The sequence below is a fragment of the Dasypus novemcinctus genome, chromosome 20 (genome assembly GCF_030445035.2).
Source record: "Dasypus novemcinctus isolate mDasNov1 chromosome 20, mDasNov1.1.hap2, whole genome shotgun sequence".
In the NCBI taxonomy this organism is placed as follows: domain Eukaryota; kingdom Metazoa; phylum Chordata; class Mammalia; order Cingulata; family Dasypodidae; genus Dasypus; species Dasypus novemcinctus.
This window is the reverse complement of record NC_080692.1, coordinates 7,624,113-7,640,945: the sequence shown is the minus strand read 5'-3', so window position 1 is coordinate 7,640,945 and position 16,833 is coordinate 7,624,113. Positions and strand designations below refer to the sequence as shown.

The window sequence follows — 16,833 nt, the reverse complement described above, 5'->3', positions numbered from 1 at the left end:
GACCTGTAGATCAGCAGAGATTAAGGTTGCAGGGACAGGAAGCAAAAATTTTCCTAGTGGATCATTAGGGGTAATAGTAAATGGGGCCACTCCCATTTCCACCCCTTTGTTCCTGGACCTGTGAATCCTGGCACCACAGAGTGGACACTGATTTGTAGCCTCCGGGAGAACATTGTCCCAGCCTTGCAAGTTATTGCCACCTACTTGGCCTCATAATTTGAGACCTCAAAAGGCCATTCCAGGGAAATAGACTTGGTCCAGTGGTTAGGGCATCCGTCTACCACATGGGAGGTCCGCGGTTCAAACCCCGGGCCTCCTTGACCCGTGTGGAGCTGGCCCATGCGCAGTGCTGATGCGCGCAGGGAGTGCCGTGCCACGCAGGGGTGTCCCCCGCCTAGGGGAGCCCCACGCGCAAGGAGTGCACCCCGTAAGGAGAGCCGCCATGAGTGAAAGAAAGTGCAGCCTGCCCAGGAATGGCGCTGCCCACACTTCCTGTGCCGCTGACGACAACAGAAGCGGACAAAGAAGCAAGACGCAGCAAAGAGACACAGAGAACAGACAACGGGGGGTGGGTGGGGGGTGGGTGGGAATTAAATAAATAAATAAATCTTTAAAAACAAACAAACAAAAGGCCATTCCACCATTCGTCGATCTAGCTGCTTCAGGTCATGAGGAACATGGTAAGATCAGTGAATTCCATGGGCATACGCTCATTCCCACACCTCATTTGCTGTGAAGGGGCTTCCTTAATCAGAAGCAATGCTGCGCGGAGTGCCGCGCTGGGGGATAGGACATTCTGAAAGTCTATGGAAGGTAGTTTTGGCCGAAGCATTATGTGCAAGGAAGGCGAACCCATAGCCAGAGTATGGGTCTATTCCAGTTGCAATAAAATGTTGCCCCTTCCATGATGGAAATGGTTCACAATAATCAACCTGCCTCCAGGTAGCATGCTGATCACCTGAGGGGATGGCGTCTTTGCAGATTGGCAGATTGGGCTCCGCAGCGAGCCTTGGTGAGGTGAATTCCAAGTTGCTGAGCCCAGGCATAACCTCCGTTCCTACTGCCATGGCCGCTTTGTTCGTGGGCAGTGACATGAGTGGTTGGGGAAAGAGGCCACTGGTGTTCACAGAATGGGTCGTCTTATCTCCTTGATTATTAAAATCTTCCTCAGCTGAAGTCAGCCTTTGGTGAGCATTCACATGGGACACGAATATCTCCCCCCCCCACTCAGAAAGGTCTGTCCATGTACCTCTTTCCCGGACATTTTTGTCACCAATTTTATAATCATGTTCCTTCCAAGCCTCTGACATTCCAGCCAAACCATTGGTGACAGCCCATGAATCCCTGTACAAAAATATCTCTGGCCATTTCTCCTTCCAAGCAAAATGTACAACGAGATGCACTGCTTGAAATTCTGTCCACTGGGAGGATTTCCCCTCATAATTGTCATTCAGGAACATCCCAGAAAGGGGCAGCAGTACTGTAGCTGTCCACTTGTGGGTGGTACCTGCATATCGTGCAGGACTATCTGTAAATCAGGCATGTTTTCTCTTCCTCAGTCAACTGATTGTAGGAATTCCCCAAGAGGCCAAAGCTGTGGGCTGGGAAAGAGAAGGTAATGTTGCAGGAGTGGGTCCATGGGCATTTGGGCCACTTCGTCATGTAACTTATTTCCAACTCTAGGACCTGCTTGAGCCCTATCTCGTATATACGACTTCTACTTTATGATGGAGTACTGCTGTGTACACCCTACTTTATGGCTTGGTGGGTCAGAAAACATCTAGCTCATGATAGGCAACTCAGGTCTCATGGTAACTTGGTGGCCCATGGTTAAGCGTTCAGTCTCTACTAAGGTCCAGTAGCAGGCCAAAAGCTGTTGCTCAAAAGGAGAGTAGTTATCTGCAGAGGGTGGCAGGGCTTTGCTCCAAAATCCTAAGGATCTGTGTTGTGATTCTTTATAGGGACCTTTCAAAGACTCCAGACGGCATCACTATTTGCCACTGACACTTCCAGCACCATTGGATCTGTTGGATCATATGGTCCAAGTGGTAGTGCAGCTTGCACAGCAGCCTGGATTTGATGCAGAGCCTCCTCTTATTCTGGTCCCCACTCAAAACCAGCAGCTTTTCTGGTCACTTGGTAAGTGGACTAAAGTAGCACACTCAAATGAGGCAAATGTTGTCTTCCAAATCCAAAGACGCCAACAAACCACTGTGCCTCTTATTTTGGTTGTAGGAGGGGCAGATGCAACAGCTTATCCTTCACTGTAGAAGGGATATCTAGACATGCCCCATACCACTAGATACCTAGAAATTTCACTAAAGTGGAAGACCCCTATATTTTTGTTTATTTCCCATCCTCTGACATGAAAATGCCTTACCAATATGTCTAGAGTCTTTGCTACTTCTTGCTCAGTAGGTCCAACCAACATGATATCATCAATAGGATGGATCAGTTGATGTCTTGTGGGAGGAAGAGACAATCAAGTTCCCTGTGGACTGTATTAGCACATAGGGCTGGAGAGCTGATATACCCTGAAAGAGGACAGTGAAGGTATACTGCTGGCCTTGCCAGCTGAAAGCAAATAGTTTCTAGTGGTCCTTATTAATGGCAACTGAGAAAAAAAGCACTTGCCAGATCAATAGCTGCATATCAGGTACCAGGGAATGTGTTATTTTGCTCAAGCAATGAAACCACATCTGGAACAGCAGCTGCAATTGGAATCAAAACCTGGTTAAGTTTACAATAATCCACTATCATCCTCCAAGATTCATCCGATTTCTGCACAGGCCAAATAGGAGAGTTGAATGGGGATGTGGTGGGAATCGCCACCCCTGCACCCTTCAAGTCCTTGATGGTGGCACTAATCCCTGCAATCCCCCCAGGAATTGCTTTTGATTTAGTCTTTTGCTAGGCAGGGGCAGCTCTAGTGGCTTCCACTTAGCCTTTCCTACCATAATAGCCCTAACTCCACAAGTCAGGGAACCAGTGTGGGAATTCTGCCAGTTGCTGAGTAGGTCCATATTGGAACTGGAGGGAAAAAAAATCACAGAATTGGTCTAGGGACTCACTGGACCCACTGTGAGATGAGCCTGAGTTAAAACTTCCTCCATGCCTCCATAAGACCCTACTCTGACTGGTGGGCCACAGTGACATTTTGGGTCTCCTGTAATTAATGTCACTTCTGAGCCAGTGTCTAATAATCCTCCAAAACGTGGTCATTTCCATTTCCCTAAAATGCACAGTTATCCTGGTAAAAGCCCATGGGTCATACTGGGGAAGGCTGGGAGGAAGATTAACACTATAAATTTTTGGCATTCTAGCAGTGTCCTTTCCAACCTTCCCTTCGCTCAAGAGATTCTGGGTCTGTAAACTGTTTCATGTCTGGAAATTGATTGAGGAGCTTTGACTCTCTGTTTTTGTAATTCAGGTTAGACTTTTGTTCACTTAACCTAGAACACTTCTGTTTAAACAGATCAAGTAGGAATTTAGCAGATGGTGCCATCTCTTTTACTTCTAGATACTCCATGTTCTATTAGCCAATGCCATAAGTCTACGCAACTCAGACTCTTTTGATTATTGCTTTGAGTCTGCCTTTCATTATGGTAGCCATGTGCACCTTGTGTTTACAATTAAGTGCTGCCACTTGGCTTCTGCCAGCCTGGTATCTTATCTTCCCTATTGGGTTTAAGGGTCCAAGTTCAGTGACAGCAGTCCCCAAAGTAATATCTGACCTACATCCAAGAGCAACCACAGAGCTAATTCCTTGATGGAGTTACTCTCACACATTTATTCCTCACAGTCCTGGTGAAAGACGAATCCTCTGGATATTCCTGGGGAAGATGAGCAGGTCTTCCATGATAAATCCACTTTAATATTTCAGTCTCTCCAAGCCTTTGGATCTCCTCATCTACATTATATCAGGGCACTTCCAGAATTTCAACTTTAGGTAATATTGACCTTCTTTTGGTTCGTGTTTCAGCCAGCCACCCAAAGAAACTGTTAGAGCCCTTTTTATCCCTTCACGCTACAATACTCCAGAATCTCTGCTTAGTGGGCCCATATCAATAAATCCAGCCTGATCCAACTTAATATTCCTTCCACCACTATCCCATACCCTTAATACCCATTCCACACATATTCCCCTGACTTCTGTCTATATAAATTGGAAACCTCAGACAATTCTTTTCGAGTATAGTGCATCTTGTCATTGGTCACACTATGGACTTTACCTTTTGGGACTTCAGTTTAGTTTTAAGTCTGGAAGGAAAGAGGTGGGGGGGAGGTGGGATGGGTGGGGCATGAGAAAATTACAAGAACCTTGCAAGCAAATTACCTCAGGGCATTTCATTGCAGTTTCATCAGGTAAAACAGGTTTAATCTCTCAGACAGAAGCTGAGAGCTGCTTCCTCAGGGGAGGAGATTCGGGTTTATCAGGCACAGCCGGTTTCATCTCTCCAAGTGGATGTTGGATGGCTGATTCCTCAGGGAAGGCTGGACCTCAGGTGACTGATTCCTCAGAGCGGACCATTAGGGGTTTATCCGGCAAAGACTCAGCAGAATCTAGGGTTTCAATGTCCCCACCCCTCTCACTATCAACCCATATGTCTCCATTCCAATCTTCAGCACCCCGTTCCTTTCCAATCAATTCCCTCATTTTAACAGCAGACACTCTGCAATGTTGGAAATTTCGTTTAAGCTGTAATTCAGCTCCTTGCACAATGAGACTCTGGGTCTGGTTTTCAGAAATCTCAAGTCTATGGCTACACTAAAGAGTTCTTTCAGAGCACGCACAGAAAATTCCATGTCCTTCATGTGGCCCTTAGGTTGGAAATTTGAAGTCTTGAGCTTATTCCTTTCTTTTATAACTGCGTCCAGTGCATGTATTTAGGAACAACCAGCCAATGCCACTATACCTTTTAAATCCACAAAATTCTGTTAAGGTGTCTCTCACCCAGAGCCTTACTTCTTGTGAGCACTTGAGTAGTTCTTTCCAGGGGTGATATTTTGTGTCTCTATTGCCAACTCATGCCATGGACTATCAGTGCCATCTTGATTACTGGTAATAGAGTCATTACTACCTTTGAAGCTAATCAGATTAGAGAACCAATTCCAAGAACCACAGAACCAATTCAGAACTCTCATCCTTAAAGAATCTGTTTCTTAAGAACCACTCCTGCTACCAAGCTATATTAGTCAAGGTTCACTATGGAAACAGAACCAACAGGAGATTACTCTAAATATTATAGGATTTTCAGAAGAATGATCTTATGAAACTTTGGGGATGGCAAGTCCAACTTCTGTAGAGCAGGCTGCAAGCTGGGAACTCCATGAAGGTTTTCAGTGAATTCCCCAGAGGCCAGCTGGCGATGTAGAGACAGAATTTCTCTCTTCTGACTGCTGACATCACCATTTTAACTTTTAATGCCTTTGACTAATTGGATGAGCCACCTCTTATTGTTGAAGGCAATCTCCTCAACTGATTTTGAATGCAACCAGCCATAGATGCAATCAAGTTACTGATGACTTAAGTCTATGAAATTGCCTCAGTAGCAATCAGGCCAATGCTTGCTTGACCAAACATCTGGACACCATCACCTGGCCAAGTTGACCCAAGAACTTAATCATCACAGGGGTTCAGAGTTTCTGTTTGAGGGGTGAAAAAACTGGGGTGATAGATATTAGTGATGGTAGTACATTATGAATGTGATGAACACCACTGGATTGCACACTTGAATGTGGTTAAAATGGGAAATTCTGCATTGTATGTAGTATATTACTACAATAAAAAGTTTAAAAAAAATTTTTGAAGACCTAGTCGAGCTGAGGATAACTTTGTACTACTGAGCCATCACATTCCAGAAAGTTTGGAGAAAGGAGAAAATTCCTTCTGGCATTTGCACCAGTACAACAGATATCACAAAGCTATCTTAATTCTATTTCACGTCTTCATTCACTCAACACATATTTATTGATCAGTGACTCTGGGTGAGTCTCTGCTTTAGGGCCTTGACCTCACGGAGTTTACAACCTGGTAGGTGATGTGATGCACTGAGCTATGGGCAACTTCGGTTTTTCTCTTCACCTCTATGGCTTCTCGAAAAAGGGGTCCCTTTTGAGAGGGAGAAAGAGAATGGGAGAGGGAGAGCATTGGCACATCTTTGAATCTGGGACAAAAGTTAAGTTGGAGGACTCTTTTGGTGAGCTCTAGAGGCTTTCCCTAAGCAAGGGAAAAAGGGCAAAATAGAAAGAACTGGATGGGAGAGAAGGGGGAGGAGACAGAGGGGAGGAAGGAATGGAGAAAACACACACACACACACACACACACACACACACACGGGGCTCATGGTGGGTTGTCTGGGTACTTCGTTTACTTGCCCTCTTGCCCCACAGAGCATATCACCTAAGCTTTGCCACAAATACCGTGGAGGAATAAAAAGCATAACCTTGTAAAATATCTAACAAGTCACTCCTGCTCCTGTTTCTGTGGATGGGCCTGTGGGCATGACCTTGCAGGAGAACATCAAACGAGTGACTTCACTCCCCCCCCTTCTGTAAATCAGCCCGCAACCTTGCAGCTGCATTCTGCCTCTACAATCCCCCTGCTTGCAAAATTTCGCCTAGCAATGTGTTAGCCAATGAGCAAAAGTTACGCTGATCCCACGTGAAATCCTATATAAACCTATGAAAACCGAAAAACAGGGCTCAGAATTTGGAGCTTGACTGTCCTCTGGGCCCGTGCTCATAAAACTCTTTATCCACCTTCCTGGAGTGCCAGCTGTGAGTTTCCACAGTTCAGAACTCCTGGCTTTGCAGCAACAATACAAAAGACTGGCATTCTTCATATTTTACTTACGGAGGGGAGGCTGTTGACCTTGGACCTGGGTGGTCTGCCTTAACTCTGGAAGGGGTTCCTTTGTCCTTCTTTCCACCCACCCCTCTGGGAAGGTGGGCTGGTCGATTTAGCCCCCGGTTCCCAACAGCCAAGCAATCCCCTCTTTGCTCTCCTGAGCTTCGAGAGCCTTAAGCCAACAACTCTTTAAAAGAGGGCAAGAGCAGGCCTGTAGCTCCCTGGGGTCAGGCAAGGGGCAGGAGGGTCCAGACTATTCCAGGACAGCATCCGGCCCGTTATAATTAGGCAGACAGTGCTGGACGACGGTTCCTTTCCGGAGAGGTTTTTTTTTCTTTCTTCCCTTTTATTATTTTACAGTGAAACTGGAACAGTCTGGGGAAAGTGGGACGGGTGTCACCAATCAAAAAACAGGACTGTTTACCTAACTCAGGGGGAGGGGCAGTAGCCTGCGAAGAAAATGAGCATTTTTCCATTGAGAGGTGGCCCTCGCAGGGAGCCTTCTGACCGGTGGCCGGAGGTGCGTCTCTGCCGCCTTTCGGGAAGGATGTTTTCGAGGTCTGTGTCCCGCTCAGCCAGCTGCGGGCGCGGCTCCGAGGAGGGTGCGGGGCGCGGGCGGCCGCCAGCGCGCAGATGCTCCCGTGGCCGCAGAGCACCCGGAGGAGACCGGGAGAAAGAGGGAGGAGGCGCGGGAACCGGGAGTCGGCGGAAGCCCGCCCGGTGCCCCCCTGCGCCCGCCGCCCGCGCCGCGGGGGACCCGGGAGGTGCGCTCCCGCAGCGCCCGGAGGCAGGGCCTGGCGCGTCCCCGCCCCGGGGCTCCCAGGCCTTCCCTCGCCTCGGGTCCTCCTCCCGCCGGCGGGTCCCTGAATTGACGCGAGCGCCGGTTTTGGTGCAATGCGAACCAGCTCCCGAGCTCTAGCCGGGAGGGGACTGTGGGGCGCGCGGGGCGTCGGCGCCACCACCCACCCGCGCCTCCGCCCAGAGGCCGGCAGGCGCCGGGAGGGCGCGCAGGCTGGGGCTGGGGCCGGCGCCCGGGCCCCGCCCTGGGCGTCCGCCGCGGGGCGCTCACGCACCTTCCCCACCCCCAGCCCTCCGCAGCGGGGCGCACTCGCGCGTGCGGGAGGCCGGAGCACACGCACGCCCCCGCACTGGCTCCCTCGCCCGCACCCGCCCCTCCCCGTCGCCCTCATCCCGCAGCACACGCCTTCCCCCCCTCCGCCAGTGGGCGCACACGCACACTCCCATTCCCTCCCCCGACATCGAGGTGCACCCACATCACCCCACCCTCCTCCAGGCGCCTACGCCCCCTCCCCTCCGAACGGGCACAGAGGCGCCCCCTCCCGACGCGGGGAGGAACGGCCCTCGCGCCCCTGGACTGGACTGTGCCCAATTCACCCCGGTCCCCAGGGTCCGGGGTCCCCGCGCGCCCCGCCCCCGCCGCGGGCCCTGCTGGGTCGCCACGGGGCCACGGCTCTCCCCGGAGCAGGACATCCCCGAGCTCGGCGGCGCGCGGGGGCGGGCGCGGGGGAGGCGGGGGGACGGGGGGTGGGAAGGGAGGCGGGAGGAAAGAAAGTAGCAGAAAGTGCGGCTGGCAGCGGGCGGCCCCGGAGCCGGGCGCGCGGCGGCGGCAGGAAGTCGGTGCCAGCGCCGCGCCGCGAGCAGCCGGGGAGGGAGCGCGGCGGCGAGAGCGAAAGAGGAAACTGCAGGGGAGGAAGCGCCGCAGCAGCCCCGCCGCGGCCCCGCGCGGGCACCCCGCCGCCCCCGCCCGCGCCCCCCTCCCCGGCGCGCCCCCGGCCGCTGCGCCCGCCGCCCTCGGCGCTGCCATGGCCCGGGAGAACGGCGAGAGCAGCGCCTCCTGGAAGAAGCCAGCCGAGGACATCAAGAAGATCTTCGAGTTCAAGGAGACCCTCGGGACGTAAGTGGGGGGTCAGGCTGGGGAGGCTCGAGTGGGGGCGGTGCAGCGGGAGCAGACGAGGCCCCCGGGGTCCCTACGCGCCCGAGCCCGGCTACCGCCCCCCCCCCCACCCCGCGTCCCGGGGCTCCGGTCCTCGGCGCCGCGGAGCTCCTTCCGCGGGGCCTGCGCCTCGGGGGGCGCCGGCGGCGGCTCCGCGCGGCCCCGGCCCCCGCCGCCCGCCGCCTCCTTCCTCGCCACGCGCGCCCGGGCCCGAGCGTGGTGGCGATTTCGCTTTCCCGGCCGGGTGCGTTTACTCGTCGTGGCCGCGAGAGACGCGGCGCTCGCAACCCCGGGGCTCGGGCATTGCGGTTTCTGCCCGCCCACCGCGTGTCCCGGCCGAGGGACCCCCGGCCCCGCCGGGCTCGGGGGGCCGCCCTCCGCGGGGCTCGGGGGCGCGTGCGGGCAGATGCTCTCCGAGCGCGTGTGCGTGCGGCCGGGGCGCGGCGCTCTCCCCGCCGCTGCTCCTCCCGGCGGTGCTCGGCGGGGAGCCGCGGGCCGCGTCGCGGGGAGAGCGGAGGTAATCCCAAGTCGGGGGCGGGGACGCCCCCAGCAGGTGCGGCGGCGCGGGCTGCTGTTCCCTCCCTGCCCCGGAGTTGGGTTGTGTTTGTTTTGGTTTGCAGCGCCCCGGGAGAGGGGGGCAGGCTCGCGGTGGAGAGAGGTACAGGCGCTGCTGGGTGGGTCTGAAGTTCAAGTTTTTCTTCGGCCTCGTGTGTGATCAGCGTGGGTCGTTGGTCAGTGTCCGTCAGTGTCTCTCTATAAACCTTTCTTTTTCACGCACACACATTGAGAACGGGGCGTCTTGCAGGGGTGTCTGGAGGTGTTGGTTAGGTGCTGGTAAGAGAGAGGAGAGATGTTTATGGGGTGCATCAGTGCATCGTGGGGTGCTTCCTCCTTATTTCCTTTTTCAGGTTTTTTTTTTGTCAGAAGCTGTTTGTCTCTGTCCCCCTCCTCGGAGTCTGCTGCAGTTATTCAGTCATTTTCCCTGGCCCCCTCCCGGTGTCTGCAGGGTGGGTGCCCAGCCCTACTTGGGGGTCCCGGGGAAAGCACAGGAAGCGAGCTGGACTAGGGGGTCTCTCCTGCCACCTACGGCTTCTGGTCTTACTGAAGGGCACCTGTGAGTGTGGACTTTCTACCTGTTCCAGGTGAAAACAAAAGGACTTAGCATTTTAATAAAGAGGGGTTTGGGGCTGCGTCTCAGTCAATGGGTTAGTTTTGGGCAAACTTTCAGAAACAGCCACTGAGGTCAGTTCGGGCTTGGGGCTGTGACTCTTGACAGATGCTCCGCTTCCTGGGAAACAGCAGTGAGCCTTTGGGAAACAGCGGTGAGCCTTTGCTGCGCCCCCTCCCAACCAAGGGCGGAGGAGGGGGCCGCAGGGCTGGAGCTGGGTGCTGTGGCAGTGCATGCCCTCGCCGGCCCTGGCGGCCCCTTGGCCCCTCACGCGGGAGTCCTGGCCCGGGGCGGCCGCTGCCTGACCCCTGCTCCGTGGCGAGCCCGGGCGGCTGCACCTCTGCAGTGGCGAGCTGTGGCTTTCTGGTGCAGCCTCTGCCGTGGCAGTGCCACTCCCTGGGGGGCTGACTGCCGTCCCTGCGGAGGATGGGGATTTGCCCTCTGGTTCCCCAAGACCACAGAGCTCTGGCCGAACAGCCTCTTGGGCTCTGGCCACCGTCCGGGTGAGCTCTGGGCTTAAATCCCTGGCGGGGGGTGGGGCGGGGGGTGTCTCAAAGCTTGGCCCCTGCCTTGGAAAAAAAAACCTCTCCTCGAAGGGGGGCGGCGGTGCGGCCGGGGTTTGGAAGAGCAGATGCAAATCATACAACGATCAAGACAATACGTATGACCGTATCATAGTCATGGGACTCAGCACTGACATGATTAAATAAAGGCCCAGCACCAGGCACTGTTCTAAGTGCCCTACGTGAATTAACTCGTTTAACTCGTGTCAGCCCAGATGTACAGATCAGAAAGCTGAGGCAGCGGCGAGATGGAGTAACTCCACTTAACTGGTGTTAGCCGGCCACGAAGCGGTGGCGCTGGTATCCGAGGCGAGGTGGAACCAGCCCTTGATTATCCAGATGGGGTTGCGCCACGGCGGGGATTATGCAATGGCAAATGTTTAATAATAATTTGGCTTACCTTCGGTGTTGGGAAAGCGAATTTTAATGTGAATGCAAAGAAAAACAGAATCACTGGGTAACCTGTTACCTAAATATGTAACCACCGCAAAGCCAAGTGTAAATAAATGGCTTTCAGATGCTCGGCGTCCTTTGCCTGCTTGGACGCTCGCGAAGTGGCTGCAGCAGGTCAGCGCCGTCCACCAGGGTCCAGGTGCAGAAGTCACTTCCGGGGCCGTTCTCTGGGGAGTCTGGGCCCGGGCCCTCCTCCGGCCTGTCGTGAAATCTCGGGGAAGTCGGAGGCATCCGCTGTTACAGTTGGAACTCTTTTCCCAAGCAGCCTGCAGTAATTTTGTTTGTCACACCTTCATCATATGTCTTTAAGACTCTCAGGCGGGAGAGCCCTGCTGGAAGCACGACTGCCAGCTTCCAGGGTTAAAGTGCTTCTAAAAGAAATCATTTCATAGGCCCGAGGACGCTCGCCTGGCTGTGCTTGGTAACCTGAGATTTGACCTTTCCTCGCCCCGCGGAACGTTTAGTGGTGGCAGCTAAGGGGTAGAGCGGCAGGTGGCTGGAGGGACCTGCTGGCAGGTGGACGCTAAGGGCAGTGAAGGTTGGCCCAGGAGGTGGGAAGAGAGACTGGGGAAAAAAAGCCTTAGGCCTCTGGGAAAACCTCTTAACTCAGGGGCTTCTGTTCAGCCTCCTTTGAAAGGGAATCCCAGAATCTACCTGTATCTCTCAATAGGATGGTAAAATTTAATTACTGTTGATTAATCAGCGACGTGTTTTCAGATCTTTGTCACACGGTGAGAGTAAATAAACGTGTAACAGTGAATTAGGGGAAACGGATGTGGCTCAACCAATTGGGCTTCTGTCTACCACGTAGGAGGTCCAGGGTTTGATGCCCAGGGCCTCCTGGTGAAGGCAAGCTGGCCCGCGTGGAGTGCCGGCCCACACAGGCGAGCTGCCGTGCGTGGGAATGCCTTCCCGCGCGGGAAAGCCGCCCTACGCAGGGGTGCTGGCCCACGCAGAGAGCTGGTGCAGCAAGATGACACGACAAGAGACACAGAGGAGAGGAAATAAAACACAGGGAGCTTAGGTGGCGCAAGAGAGTAATCCCCTCTCTCCCACTCCAGAAGGTGCCAGGATCGGTTCCTGGAGCTGCCTAATGAGAATCCGAATGGACATAGAGAGCAGACAACAGGGGGATCGGTGGGGGAGGAAATAAAATAAATATTAAAAAACAGTGAATTAAGAGTGGCAAACATTTCTGTTGGTGTATGTGCTGTGGCTGTAAGTCTATTTCAATGACTTCTGAGACAAGGAAATGAAACATGTTATCACATTCTATTATTTGGAGAAGCTTATGGGTGGGAAGAAAGCTCTGTGTCTAGGAAGTGTCCCCAACTCCTGGAAGTCACTGACCAGGAGGTGCATCTGACTTGAGAAGGCTTTACGCTCTGCACACTGGTGGTATACCTCGTTTCCCCTGGAGTACAGCAGACGGAATGTTCTAGAAAACACACCTTTGTTTCTGTAGGGTGTGGATGCGTGTCTTTCTTGTGGACTGGGCGTTCTGAGGTGAAGTAGTTCCTCTGTCAGGGTGGGCAGGTGTCTTGGGCTCGGTCTGGTGCTGTCCGCCCAGGTGTGTGGGCTGGGGGCTGGCCGGCCACCTGCCCCCTTTGCCCCCTCCACCTCTCAGCCTTCTCAGCTCTCAGCTTTCCCGGGCAAGGCTGGATGATTTTCAAGCGCCCTCAGAACCCTGAGATTTTGCAGCTTCCTTTGCAAGGAAGACACTTGCCACTGTTTCCCAGCAGCTGCCCTGTGTGTCCGGGTGCCTCTTGTTTCTGTTTGGAGGGACCTTTTTTTTGCCTGTGCTAATTGCTCAGGCCTGGAGGCCTTATCATCACTTACGGTCGAGAGCCCTGGGTCCACTTTTTCATTAAATGAGTGCCTGCCGGTGCTGCTCCAGGAGGAGGATAAATAGACATTTCTGTGGGGCAGGCATGGTCCTTGCCTGCTAGTCTCACGCTTAGGCGGCTTATTCTGAAATTGTGCCTTAAGTGCACCTGTTGAGGACGTGGGGTGATTGATTCATCTGAAACACCAGGTGGAAAACAGACTCTACTTCTCTTTTTGAGGGGGATGGTGGGGTTGGGGAGGGGCTAATGCAAAGCCACTTCAAGTTGTATATTTGAGTGGCTGATTTAATAGCATTTATTCAGGAATCGCACAGAACTTTGGAGTCTTTGAGAAGCATTTGGAAGATTATTGCCAAGAGAAAAACGGGGGGCAGCCCCGAGATTTCTCTGAGCAATATTCCAGTTGGAATATTTGTTAGATGTTTGGATTTCTCTGTCCTTTTTTTTGAGGTACTGGGACCGGGGATGCACTGGGGACCTTGTATGTAGAAGCCGCGCTCAGCCACGGAGCCACATCGGTTCCCCTGAATTGGCTCCTTCATCCGTTTGCTCGTTGCTTACTTTTTTTTTTTTCCCTTTTAATTTATTTCTCTCCACCCCCCCCCTCCGTTGTCTGCTGTCTGTGTCCATTCGCTGTGTGTCCTTCTGTGCTTGCATTCTTGTCAGCGGCACTGGGAAACTGCGTCTCTTTTTTGTTGCATCATCTTGCTGTGTCAGCTCTCCGGCCAGGCTGCACTTTCTTCCCACGGGGCTGCTCTCTGTACGGGGCACACTCCTTGCGCGTGGGGCTCCCCTATGTGTGGGACACCCCTGCGTGGCTCAGCACTCCTTGTGCGCATCAGCACTGCGCATGGGCCAGCTCCACGTGGGTCAGGAGACCCGGGGTTTGAACCCTGGACCTCCCATGTGGTAGGCGGACGCTCTATCTGTTGAGCCAAATCTGCCTCCCTGCTTGTTTGTTTTTGCTTGTTGCCTGCCTCTTGTTTTTGCTTGTTGTCTGCTCGTTGTTTTTGTTCATTGTCCATTCCTTGGTTTTGCTTATTGTTGTTTTTTCTTTAGGAGGCACCGGGAACTGAACCTGGGATTTTCCATTTGGGAAGCAGGTGCTCAACTGCTTGAGCCACATGCTCGCCCCCCTTTTTGGACATGATATAAATTAACTCTCTCATATGTTTAAAAATATGTATCGATCACCTGCTCTATTCTAGGCACTGAGGAGATAGCAGTGAGCAAACCCCAAATGCCTGCTTTCCTGGAGGTTACACCCGGGTGGGGGAGCTGGACAATGAAAAGGATGAATGCAGGTTGTTAGAGCAGAGTGCAGTAGGAGAGCGTGACGCAGGGTGCCTCTCCACTGAGGCGCCGACGTTTGGGTGGGCGTGTGGGGGAGCCCTGCGATGCTGAGGGTCCCGTGGGAGTGGGCCTGGCTGTGGCTGCGGGATGGGGGAGGAGGGGGAGCCGGGGTGAGTGGGCCACGGAGAGGGGAGGTGGACGGGAGCTCACCAAGGGCCCGGCAGGGCAGAGAAGGCACGCGTCTCTGCTCTGAGAGGAACAGGGTGCGCTGGAGGGCGTCGAGCACAGGATTCCTTGACCTGACGCGTGTGTTTTCATGATGTTTCTGGTGGTGGTTGTGTTGGGAACAGACCTTCAGGGCTCAAGGGGAAGCAGGCAGACCATGAGCTCTGAGCAGCAGTTCAGGCGAGAGGCGAGGGCGGTTTCTGCGTGGAAAGTGGCTGTGGGGGTGGCGAGGGGTGCTTGGATTCTGGATGTATTTTTTTTAGATTTATTTTATTATTTATTTACTCCTCCGTCGTTGTTTGCGCTTGCTGCCTGCTCTCCGTATCCATTCCTTGTGTGCTCATCGTCTTTTCAGAAGGCACGGAAAACCCTACCCAATCCCTTGAGCCACGTCCACTCCCCGCTTGTTGTGTTTCTCATTGTGTTTTCTCGTTGTGTCTTCTTACTGCGTCAGCTCGCTGTGCCAGCCTGTCACATCAGCTCGCTCTCTTGCTTGTCTTCTTTAGGAGGCACTGGGAACCGAACCCGGGACCTCCCTTGTGGTAGGCGGGCACCCACCTGCTTGAGCCACATCTACTTCCTAGATTCTGGATGTATTTTGAAGGCAGAGCCCATAGGAATTGCTGGTGGGTGGGATGTGGGGAGTGAGATTCTTTGAGGATTTGGGGTGGGAAGAGAGCTCCTGCCCTGGCTCGTCGTTGCCTGTGGTGGCTGTCCGTGCTCTGGGAGGCCCTCGGCCTCCGGTTTACAGGGCAGCCTTATGCCCGCTGGCTTCTGGCCGCCCTCAGGAGTGACTCCTGCATTTTTCGGGAAGGCCCTTCCAAGAGGTGGCGTCTGGAAGGGGCTTCTCGGCCCAGTCCTCCTCTGCCGTGGGGGGAGAGTCGGTGGAAGGGTGTTTTCCTTCCTTGGCCCTGTCTTTGTTTTTAGAATCATCAGTAGAAAGAGCCTGTACCTACAGCTCCCCTCTCGATTTAGGCATCGAAAGCCCCAGACCTTCCGTGGAGAACAATGCACACGGCAACTCTTGCAACCTCTTTCTTTGAGAAGGTGTTTCCTATTTGGAGAGAAAAAGGCAAACAATTTTCTTTATTGAAAACACACCCACACAAAGATTCGTGTCCTTGCTTAGTATAGAGGGATTTGAGAGATGAAACTCTTGTTCCCAGGGGGTAAGAAGGGCTGTCTCTCAAGAATGGGCATCTGGGGAGCTGATGTGGCTCGGGATGAGCGCCGGCTTCCCACCTGGGGTTCCTCTTTCCCTGCCTGTCCCCAGTATCAAAAAAAAAAAAAAAAGGTTAAATTGGCAAATTAAAAAAAGAATGAATGGATTTCTGGGTCCAACTTGGAAACTTAATGGACAATTAAACTTGGCTGGTGCCGGTGGACACTGGTGGGCTCTCAGGGGAGGGTTGGGGGTTAACTCGTTGAGTTTTTCTTTGGCTGAATCTCCCTAAATCCCTCTAATCTTCCCTTGCCCTCCAATAACTCCCCGTAAATCCCCCTCAGTCTCTCCGCTCCTCCCCCTTCTCCGCTGGCAGGGCTCAGGCATGGTTCCAGCAGGCATTGCCACATTATTCGGGCAGCCGGCGTCCAGAGGAAGACGGACCCCAGAACCTCCAGCCTCCAAGTCAGGCCTGCAGGGACACGCTTCTTTAATTGGAGAAGGAAATGATGGCGCGTGACCAGCCATGGCCTGGCGTCCCGGGCAGCTAAAGCCGGAGGACTCGTGGGCCCCGGGAAAGCTGCCAGCATCTTCTTCCTCAGTCCTTATTGGTTACGTGCCTGTGACTTCCTGAGCTGCAGGCTATCACTCTTCCCTTGGGCTGTTTTTGATTTTTTTGGCGTGTTTTTTATGCAGTCTTTGGGTTACTCAGGCTCCCATCGGACCCAGGGTCAATCCAGACGGATGCTGCTGGGCAGTTCATTTCACGAAGGCCAAGTTCACTCCGTGCCCCTGGCCAGCAGCTTGCGGCTGGTGCCGTTTTCCCCAGCATTTCAGTGGGACGCGGAGGCAGAGGGGTTCTGTCTCTTGCTTAACCCCAACTCCTGAGGATAAGTCTTTAAAGCGGTGTATATTTTTTTCTTGTTTTGAAAAAATTTATTTATTTCTCCCCCCATCTCGCTGTCTGCTCTCTGTGTCTGTTCCTTGTGTACTCTCTGTGTCTGCTTGCCTTTTTTTTAATATGAGGCATCGGGAACCGAACCTGGAACCTCCCATGTGGGAGGGAGGTTCTCAGTCTCTTGAGCCATATCTGCTCCTTGCTTGTTGTGCCTCTCATTGTGTCTCCTCTTTGCATCTCCTTGTTGCATCTCCTCATTATGTCAGCTCACCATGTCAGCCTGTCACGTCAGCTCGCTGTCTTGCTTGTCTTCCTTAGGAGACACTGGGAATCGAAACTGGGTTCTCCCGTGTGATAGGCAGGCACCCAACTGCTTGAACCATATCTGCTTTCTGTGGCATATTTTCTGAGGCCAGGTGG

At 53.5% G+C, this 16,833-nt stretch overlaps 1 protein-coding gene across 6 annotated transcripts in view; it reads left to right on the top strand.

The window, feature by feature from the left end:
• The first annotated feature begins 7,308 nt into the window (after positions 1–7,308).
• Positions 7,309–16,833, top strand: part of CAMK1D (calcium/calmodulin dependent protein kinase ID) — a 384,708-nt gene continuing 375,183 nt past the window's right edge. Inside the window, exon 1 of one of the 6 annotated variants that reach the window (XM_058282400.1) lies at positions 7,309–7,408. In XM_058282400.1, the coding sequence (XP_058138383.1) occupies positions 7,311–7,408 (98 nt within the window). In that variant the 5' untranslated portion in view covers positions 7,309–7,310. Of the gene's footprint in view, positions 7,409–8,439; positions 8,766–8,884; positions 9,049–9,101; positions 9,322–16,833 lie in introns of those variants that run through there. The other 5 variants (XM_058282401.2, XM_058282398.2, XM_071210065.1 and 2 more) reach the window with 5 other exon arrangements.